Source organism: Ptychodera flava, chromosome 21, assembly GCF_041260155.1.
Source record: "Ptychodera flava strain L36383 chromosome 21, AS_Pfla_20210202, whole genome shotgun sequence".
Taxonomy (NCBI): Eukaryota; Metazoa; Hemichordata; class Enteropneusta; family Ptychoderidae; genus Ptychodera; species Ptychodera flava.
In genome coordinates this window covers 3,029,443-3,040,311 of record NC_091948.1, presented here as the reverse complement: position 1 = coordinate 3,040,311, position 10,869 = coordinate 3,029,443, and the positions used below count along the sequence as shown (strand labels likewise).

At 38.3% G+C, this 10,869-nt stretch overlaps 1 protein-coding gene across 6 annotated transcripts in view; it reads left to right on the top strand.

Annotated features, from left to right (window-relative positions):
- The first annotated feature begins 4,441 nt into the window (after positions 1 to 4,441).
- Positions 4,442 to 10,869, top strand: part of LOC139121098 (S phase cyclin A-associated protein in the endoplasmic reticulum-like) — an 84,654-nt gene continuing 78,226 nt past the window's right edge. For 2 of the 6 annotated variants that reach the window (XM_070685728.1, XM_070685724.1), the window contains exons 1-4: positions 4,591 to 4,897; positions 7,916 to 8,042; positions 8,616 to 8,866; positions 9,267 to 9,367. In XM_070685728.1, coding sequence (XP_070541829.1) covers positions 4,763 to 4,897; positions 7,916 to 8,042; positions 8,616 to 8,866; positions 9,267 to 9,367 — 614 coding nt within the window. In that variant the 5' untranslated portion in view covers positions 4,591 to 4,762. The other 4 variants (XM_070685726.1, XM_070685725.1, XM_070685730.1 and 1 more) reach the window with 4 other exon arrangements.

Below are 10,869 nucleotides of genomic sequence, written 5' to 3'. Positions count from 1 at the left end.
TTGGTTTGTGTTGAGGATAATTAAAACGTGTGCATGGCAAAGGAAGCTTGTAGCTGTGGGTAACTAAGTAGGGGGTTTTGACCTATTTTGATTATCCTGTGTAAATTTACTCTACTATGCCACAGATACATCGTTTACACTCTTTTTCATCTATCATCGAACGCTCAACTTCATGTGAATGTTGATACATCTGATGAATTCATCAGTGAACTGTAAACTGTCTATGTGTTTGATACTCAGTTACCATTCAGATTTCATTTGGAAATACTTTTCGCTTTGAAACCTATCTGCAGTTTCAACTTTGAATTCAAAGCTAATTTCAGCATAATATGTATTTTGTTTGGAGGTTAAAATCTAAGCATAATTTTGTCAGATTTTCGCTCTTCCAAACTTCCCTAGAGGGTGGGGGTTCAGGCCAAACACAAGGAGTTTTGATTACTATATTTACCGTTTCTGTCATTCTCATACATTACCTCTTGCTACTCTTCTTTCCAAATTTTAGTGCTTCCTATTTTGGACCGGTAAATGGATGCTATAAAGGGAGAGAATATCAGACGGTTGGTGACAGCAAACTTTCACACAAGTCACGTAAAGTGCTTCACCATTCTAAAAGCAGTAAGCCCTAAATTAGAACATTTCTGATTAATTCTCCAGCAAATGTGTTTATAGATATCAGATAAATGTACCTTAATATATGTACGTGCCCTGGCTAAGGTAATGTTTAGAATTTACTTGCGGGGGGCACCCATTTTCCCCAAGAAAAAATGGGGGGGGGGGGGGGGGACAAAAATACCACAATCTTTAGCGGGGGTCAAGGATAAAAAACATCAATTAAATATTTGCCCAAAAGTCCTGATCTATAAAATTATGCATGGCTGTCAAAAATATCTGGTGAAAAATTCACAAATTTGCCAGCTCCTACATGGAAAAAGGGTTGATTTTCCAATAATTCTGTATGTGCATCCAGAAGATCATGTGCATCAATACTATGGTGCCAGATTGTTTAAATATTGACCATAGAATCCTATGTACACAAGAAATTTGCTGTTGTTCAAGAAGTGATCTCAGTGTGTATGAATCAAGGAGAACTGTGGGTAGGCGCACACATTGTAATACTTTAGAATCCCATTTGTTCTGATTTGTATGATCAAGGATTTCTCAGTGACAGCTGGGAGAAAAGGTCAAATAACAAAGTAACATGTTTTGTTTCCTGTCATCTGAAAACATGCACATCATAACTATTTTAAAGTTTGTAAAAAATGTGAAATATGGTCTGTCAACTTTGAAAAATAATGTACTGCTGACAAAATGTGACCTTTAACTATGCAGGGTTAATCTGCATTTACGAACATTGAACTGTGAATTGAACTACCAGTAATTCTAAAATATTGTGTTGTATCACTCATTAAATGACCACTGTATTGTTCCTGCAAAGTATGATAAACTTTTCAGACTGTATGTCTTAGTACATAGGCATGCATATATATATATTGGGGGAGGCATGGGAAAAACCTGGGAAATATGAGGGGGGTCATTGATTTTCTCCATAATTTACCAAGAGGACCATGGAAAAAAATCACCTTGAAAATAGAAAATCCTCCCCCCCCCCCCCGCCGTAACTTATGAACACTCCCCAAGCACTGCAATTTCTCTGTGCAGAAGTCCTTGTACTAAAAACCAGTGGGATGTACTCTGAATTTGGTCACGAAGGGGCAAATATCATACCTATGGTTCTGGTTTGTTTTTCGTTTCCTGTCATGTTCTATGTTTGAAGATTGTCATGAACACAGTGAACAGTTCTGCCATCTTATTATAGGTTTGTCTCAGCATATCAAATTGTGCAGGGTACTCAGAAACATGTAAAACAACTCGTCTATAGAGGGCGCCCTACTCTGTACCTTTCAAAGTGAACGGAATCGTCACGTCTATCACATTGAGGAACACACCGCAAGCCACACGGTCGCAAGGATATATTATATTGACAGAAATTTCGCAAGAGTGGGATAATTAAGTCAGAAATAATCTAATTAAAGGTCTGCATCTCCTTAAAAGTCATGAAGCTTTTGAGCGCCGTATTAGTCGACAACTTTTGGGGAAATTGATAGAATATTCTTGAATTAAGGAGCCGTCATTATTTATGTCCAGGGTTGTCGGAGGAATTTACTCGATAACTCCGAAATTTCGAGTAACCCTGCTGCCAACCATGTTGAACTTGAGTAACCTCCTCTCCCCCACTTAGAAGTGTTAAATACCAATAGACGTATTTGTAAAATTTACAAAAATACAGCGATAGTAAAAACCTTTCATATCCTGATGTACCCTGCTAGATTATTATCGGTTAAGCTTATCTCATAACGGTTGAAAACGATGAAACCAACAAAATGTAGATAAAAAGTTCACGCTATAACCAGTATATCCAATTATACAGTATTATTTTATTTGAATAGGTATCACCACAGGGTTTTCACTAGGATATCTGACTAGGCAGAATTTGAAAGTACATGGTGAGAACACACAAGAGGCTGAGGGGGAAAGTGTCAGAGGGGGGTGTCTTCTATCTTGCGTGGAAAAATTTGAGAAATTGATGTGTGCAATGGTGCAGTCTTGTGCAATCTAAGAGGTGTTTTTAATTTGCTTTTGTACTAAGTAAAACTGTTAGAACATCACAAGGGAGGGGGCACGAGAGGAGGTGCCCCCCTCTCGCATCAAAAATGTTGAGAAATAGATGTGTGCAATGGTGCAATTTAAGATGTGTTTTGATTTCTATTGCTCCAAAAATTGAGTGACCCCATCCTTCCTCTCCACATTTTAGCAACCACCTTGAAGTTTTCAATTTTGAGTGACCCCCTCAAATTCCTCCTACCTCCCAGGCCGTAAATAATGACGGCTCCCTTGTGTAAGGCAAATTGATTTACGGTACCAAATCCATACTTCAATTACTCGGTTGTTGCAGGTATGTGCATATACCAGTCGGAGGGCAGTTACGAACAGCTCCACTTTCCGCTCCAAGTAAAAAGTATGTAAATCAGTATATCAGCCTTCGAAACACGTTTTGTGATGATTTTGTACAACAGGCCGAATTTACCAGTTTGCTGCACATGTTGTAGGGAAGACCTTTAAGCTTACGCACACATAAATACACTTTAATCACAGGGAGCAAGTATAAACAAACAAATGTAACAAAAATCAACCACACAAATAAAACCAACAAATATCAACAAAAAACACCACCAACAACAAACAAAACCAATAAACAACAAGCCAAACAAAAAACAACCAACGAATTAAACAAAAACAAAAAGTAATAAATGACAAATAAATAAAAAAGTAACGAACAAAAACAAATAAGTATAGGGGAAATAAATTGAATAAAATTTGTAATAATTGACTAAACACATGCAACAAATTCAAAATGCGACGTCAGTATCACTATAGTTGGTAGTGATATTGACGTCATATTTTGAATTTGTTGCATGTGCATGTCGTTCGGTCAATATTTCGATTCTTATTAAATTTATTCTCTTACATTAGTTTATTTATTTATGTATGCATAATACGTATGTTTTTTTTCATGCCTGATTCGGTGACAGCGGAAATTTTCACAGTAATTTTAATACGCTTAGGGACTTAACAGAAGTTACAGACGGTGGGCCGGTGTTGTTTTTTTTTTTGGGGGGGGGGTCGCCTTTTTCGCGCAAGTATTTTTGAGGGTTCATAAAATTTTGTGCAAGCCTATAGGAGGAGGATCACCTTTTCATGCTTCAGCCATATTGAGAAATTACAAGTCCACAGATATGAAAAGTCGTTCGGTTTGCAGCAATCTGCAATATTCGACATGCTACGTATTTATTTAAAATGCCACAGTTCGGTTGTAATGGTCTTATTACATGTAGGCCTAAATCTTCAAGACGTCAATTTACGATGGCGATTGATCGATAAAGTTGATTGTTATATTCCTAATGTCAACTTCGCTTGCGCAAAGACCTATGCTAATTTTCCGACCTGCTCCGCTCAGGACGGAGGTAATGCATCTGAATGTCTGAGCTCGGAGCCCTTCTCCATTTAGGATCACATATACACAGTTTGTGTACAAAGATGTACTTGTTAACAAATGCAAGTACACGTGGGCCTGTGCTTCATGGTATCTCATTTCCTTTTGAAATGGAGGTCCTATGTATGTGGTGTAATTCGGTATTTTCAGCGTGGTCACAAAACCGAAAGCTTCACTGCTTCCTCTACGATTGCTCAGTTCCCTGGTAAACAAGACAAGTCCAGTCAAGTCGTGAAGCGCTTGTTGAATGAGCATAGGTTTACGGAGTCAGATCGATAACTTTCGTAATCTAACGAGCTGCATGATTGGCTGTCGCGTACTTCTCTTATCCATATTCCTTGAAGTATAATTTACAGTCAGTTTTCCTCAACGCGCCACGAGAATAAAACATTCAAGACGATTTAATAATGTTTATTTTGTTTTGGGCGCAATAATTTTGCCTCTGACCTGTGACAAACGGGTTTGGTAATTCTGGTCGTACGGAGGTGAACGCGCAGGGGGCACATCTGACCAATCGTGAGTAAGTTTGCATCATTAACATTGTCCGCCATTTTGTGTTTATGTCGAGTCTGTCATCTGTGCATAGTGACTCACACCTATTCAATATTGTAAGTGAGGTCAACCCCGATATCTGAAATATTTTGCTTTCCTGGATATTTTAATTCCCCTAGAATATGGTTCAGGTATCTTGACGGAGCATACCGTACGAGGATGAGCGAGAGGAAGCGCAGAGGGAATTCGGGCGGAAAACCGAGGCCAAACAGCGCCGGTGAAAACATGAAGGGTGAAAGAGAAGTAAATTCAATTAGCCGGTCAAAAAATTCTGGATTTTCATCTTCATATAAGGTAGGATTGTCAAACTTATTGTTTTTTTTCATTCATGTACGGGGCGTAGTGAATGCGGCATTTGATGGACGCCGCTGGACTATTGCTATGCAGAAGTTGTATTGATAAAATCAAATCAAATGACCCGCGCTTCTATATACTCAAGAATTACGAGCTCGGCCGATCTTGACCCCCATTCCTAACCCTCATTCTCCAACGAGTAGTTGTTATGTCCTGTACAGTGATACGACAGACAGCTCCACATGGCCTGAAGTGGCAAATGTGTTAGCAACCAAACAATGAACCACAAATAGACAATTTGCATCCACAGTTTACAATCTCATTTGGGCATGTAATAAATTTCTGTTGAAATTCATAAATAGTCCCCTGCTGTTGAAAGAAATTTAATCACTTGTCATCCAGACATTGCGACCGTTCTTGTCATGTCACCTGTTAACCGGCGCACTTGGTCAAATATGCGTCCGTTGACATTGTCATGATTACTGCTCATGCTCACTGCGACGTCACCGAGACGATATAAGTTGAGAGTCCGATTTAAATATTTGACCCCTACCTAATAAAATCAGCTGGTGAAACTATTCACGCAACCAACCAGTTGGATTGGCCTACAGCCAAATCTGCATCATACCTATGTCCTGTCACTGGCACTGTCACCTGACACTCTCCATGGGGATTCCTCAAAATGGTAAGTTGTCTCACCTTGTGGTTGGCCATGACAATGAGAAACATTTGGGGTTTCGTTTCCAGAGAAAGGTGCTTATCTTGCCTGTGACGATGGGGTTAATACATTGAGTGTGTTCATGGTATCGTACTAGCCCTGAATAAACAATCACTCAGGCTACGAAGCATTTCCCCACTGTGTGCCTCATTTTGTACAATTTTCTGCTCTATAACACATGAAACCAAATGAAATTTTATGAAATATCAGTAGAAGATTGTTTACCAGATTACCAAATTACCCCAGAGTACTCATGATTGAGTACTGTTCCTGTTAATCTCCTCTGGACCTACTTCTCTCTGTGTTCTATAGGCAAAGAATTTTATTCAAATCAATTAAACCTGAGGTACTATTGTGTGAAATGAATAACATAAACAATTTTGATTGTTCAATTAGAATACATATATTAGTCTCTCTTTTTGTGATGATATGGTCTCTGACATAATATATTGTAAGAATACACTGATAAGATTCTCCAGGTCTGTTTGCAGTGCAGAGGTCAAGGGGTGTCATATGCTATTTCTGGACTGTGACTATCACTGTCAGTTTGTTATGATACAGAGACAGTCTGACCTTGCCAAGAGCCAGTTTTTGAAACCTCATGCTACATTTGATGCACTGTATCAAATATAGGATTTGTTGTTGGCGTATATATTTCCTTCAATAACAAAAAATATCTTTGATGAGTTCATGCACATTTTACCATGACATCAGTAATTGGTTTTGTTTGTTCTGCAAATGTAAACATTGGTATTTACATCAAACCTCAGAATAACTAGTTTAGAACAAGCTGAGGCCAATGTAAATTGTCAATGTTGGAGAGATGAGGGAGAAGTAATAGGGAATATAAGCCAGGCTAATTGAACTAAATGTACCTATTATAGTGATGAGAGTAGGAAATTTGTTCTGAACCGTACACCCTCCGTGAGGCCATATCGTCAGTCATCATGAATTGGACAGCTATCCTATTTCTCTGTCAATTTCTTTCTTGTGCGAAAAGTTCATTTTAGGTGAATTCAGATTGTGACCATGGTAGACAGCTCTGCCAATGATATCAATCATGTTGCCGTGTATGTATGTTATCAAAGGTTTTTTCTAATACTATAGTCTTTTCATATTAAAGGTTTAGTGTTACCATAATTCAGCTGTATCTATTCTTCAGGACTCATAACTGCAGGTGATGGATTTTCAATTTTCAGTGTCTCGATGTGAGACTTGTCATTGTGTGGAAATGAGAAATAGTCATAGAAATACAAATAGTTCTATTCCATGCCAACTAAAAAGACTGCACCATTCAAAAGATCAGGACAAGAAAAACAAATTATTCATATGCAATTACATGTACATTGAACTTCCAGGTTTGAAATTTATGGCTACTCATCTCTTGCTTTTATATCTCAATGATGATAATATCTGGTATTAACAATAGCATTGTATTCATATCTTTTTGCACAAATGTTTTTACACTGGTGATAGAAAAAAAATCGCCACCATCTTTTTGTCAGGATACCTCTGTCAGGCCATTCAATGCAAATAGACTGAACAAGTTCATAAGACCATAATCAGCACTTCTCAGTGCATGTCTGTGAGTTTGACCGGGGATTTTTTTTGAAAATATCATGAAGCAGTGGGATTGCAAAACTTGCAGTGCTTTTTAAGGTTACCTTAACACTGATGGTTTAAGGAGATTGATTGTGAACATCACGTGTATTAGCTATTTGAAACACATAATATCAAGTAATGCTGGAACGCTAACAATATGTTCAATTCATAAATAAAATATTTGTAATCTGTGTCTGATTCCAGCAAAGCAGCTCAGTTCTACTGAACTTGATTCTTCTTCGTAAACTATTTATGTGCAAAGTTTAAGATATGTAAAGAGTGTGAATCAGTTTCAGTGTACATGTATGAAGCTACTAAATTAAAATATTGTTGTCAGTCTTGATGAGAACTTTAGGAAAACAATGGAGCAGCAGATACATATAAACAGGTGGCAGTTTGTTCCATATTCCCATGTACGCTGTCATCACAGAAAGTTTCAAAGTGAATGGAATGATCAGCAGTGTGAAGAAACCTACTTCATCAAGATAACCTTGGACATTGGACTAAAATATTTATACACCATTTTATGAAACTATTTAGCTACATTGTATCTCTTAAAACAAAGCAACATTCATACACTGGAATCCAGTATATGAACATTGCAGTGTCTTCTCAGAGCCTTGAATGTAGGGCTTTATACATATCTATTATTTCCTGGAGATAACTTTTGAGACAACTTCTTTCTGTTCTTTTGACAGAGTAACTACCAAAGGACAAACAGTTATGATAAAGTTCGTAAGCTAGTGGAGGAAGAAGGGCGGACAGCTCGCAACCTAGTAGCATGGAGTGTACCATTTGATGACAGTGATGACAGTGACAGCCAAGGTAGGTCTAGAAATTCTAAAAGCTGACTTTTGGAGAGAATGACTCAGTTACCAATACAGTATGCATATCACCTGGACTTTTGAAGTGAATGATTCAGACATCTTATGTAATGTATTCTGAATCAAATATCAGAGAGTTTATCATCTTAAATTAACATTATCTGCCCACTGTACATGTAGTTAGGGGCTCTACAAATTCAGTAGATCGATAAATTGATGGTCTCCATTGATTGTTGTCAATTGTTAAATCCTAAAGTGTAACGTTATAATAGTCTCCATTATCTGCATGATTAATGGGATATTAAGCATGGAGGGAGATAGGGGCATGGTACCGGGGCACACAGACACACAGATGACCTCCCCACCTTCATATAGGGCAACATTGAAATCTCTTGTTTTCATTCATGTGTCATTATGTGATGAAGTGGCTTTATTTCTTTCAAATGTATTGTGAAAGCTTTCTTAAGGATGGGATCAATAGACAGTGTGGATTATAATAAAATTTTCAGAATAAGTAAACCATAAATGTACTGTTTCATGAGTAACACCGTGATGTTTCCACTGTCATTGCCAGCTGTGAAAGCTAGAGTACCGCGGAAGCTGAAGCCCCGCAGCTTGCAGGGTGACACACAACGCAAAGTGAGCAAAGGCCTGCGTGATGGCAGTGGAGGTCGCAGCGCTGGAAAACCCACCTCGCCAACAAAACCAGCCAAGAAGGTGGATGTTCGGGCCCGCTACTGGGCATTCTTATTCGATAATCTACAGAGGGCCGTGGATGAAATTTACCAGACGTGTGAGGCAGATGAAAGCATTGTGGAATGCAAGGTAATGGCAGAGTTATTTGAAGTACCTCACGCCAACCGCAATCTGTTGTAACACTCAGCTTAAACTTCACTCAGGTCAAAAAACGTACTGTTGTACTTGAACCCCACAATTGGCCAGACAATACTTGTAGACAGTTCCTGAACAAACCAAAGATAGCAATCAACATGAACATGTTGTGGATTACCTTGAATAATCGCCAATTGAAACTAATGTATATTGGTTGCAGATTTAAACTCCTATCATAGATACATCTTAGGGTCTTCATAAATGTATCAATGAATCCCTATTTCTAAGAAGCCATTGTTGTCAATTTGTCAATTTTGAAATAACACACTGATAATAACCACTTGTGATTTACCAGTATTGGAAAGATAATGTCAGAATTTTTTTCACTCTTTAGGAAGTTATTATGATGCTCAAAAATTGCACCCGAGATTTTGAATCCTTGATTGAAAGGATACAACTACAAACAGCATTTGAAAACACTGAGGTTCAAAACAGGTAAGTGGAACATTTGCATTTTGAAAATAACAGAAAGTTTTGGTCCGGGCCAGATGTAGAAAGCTAGTCTTTTGTAGAATTCTTGAAGGGTAGACGGTTGGAAAGTAATGAATCCTAGCTTTAATTAGGTTGAAATGGAATGGCAATAATTGGTCAAAAATAATTTGAAAAAATGACCGAAAGCTACAGAAAAAGGTATAAGAACTGTTGAAACTCAGTATATCAATAATTATAGGTTGTAATTTTGCTAGTTAAAATGTCAGTTCTCAGTGTAAGCTTATGTACCAATTATTTGTCATTTTCCAAACCATGATGTAATTGTCACTCTCAGTAATTATGACATAATTTCAAAATTCCGTGAAGGTAGAAATTTGAATAGACAGTGGAGCTAGTAGTGATTCTATTACCTTTTAGGTTTGTCTTACAATCATGACATATGCCATGTCTTCTGTTTTTAGTCCCCACGGACACCGTCCGGGGGGACTTATAGGTTTGGTCATGTCCGTGCGTGTGTGCGTGCGTGTGTCTGTGCGTGCGTGCGTGCGTGCGTCTGTGCGTCCGTCCGTCCGTCCGTTCACGCAGATATCTCTGAGATGCCTGGAGCGATTTCATTCAAACTTGATACAAGGATTACTTCATATGTCATACAGATGCACGTCAATTTGTTTTGTGATACGATCCAATATGGCCGCCAGGCGGCCATTTTATTACGATTTTTTCATGTACAGAGCCATAACTCAGGCATGTTCCAACCGATTTTATTCAAAGTTGGTACAAGGACATTGACCAATGTCATAGATATGCACGTCAATTTGTTTTGTGATACGAGCCAATATGGCTGCCAGGCGGCCATTTTATTACGATTTTTTCACGTACAGAGCCATTACTCAGGCATGTTTTTACCGATTTTATTCAGAGTTGGTACAAGGACATTGACCAATGTCATAGATATGCACGTCAATTTGTTTTGTGATACGATCCAAAATGGCTGCCAGGCGGCCATTTATTACGATTTTTTCATGTACAGAGCCATTACTCAGGCACGTTTCAACCGATTTATTCAAAGTTGGTACAAGCTTATTGACAAATGTCATAGCTGTGCACGGCAATTTGTTTTGTGATACGATCCAAAATGGCCGCTGTGCGGCCATTTTATTAGGATTTTTTTCATGTACAGAGCCATTACTCAGGCACGTTTCAACCGATTTTATTCAAAGTTGGTACAAGGACATTGACCTATGTCATACATATGCACGTCAATCTGTTTTGTGATATGATCCAATATGGCCGCCAGGCGGCCATTTTATTACGATTTTTTCATGTACAGAGCCATTTCTCAGGCATATTTGCATGTTTCGACCAATTTTATTCAAAGTTGGTACAAGGACATCGACCAATGTCATAGCTATGCACATCAATTTGTTTTGTGATGCGATCCTTTATGGCCACTGTGCGACCATTTTGTTACGATTTTTTCATGTCCTGAACCATAACTCAGACAT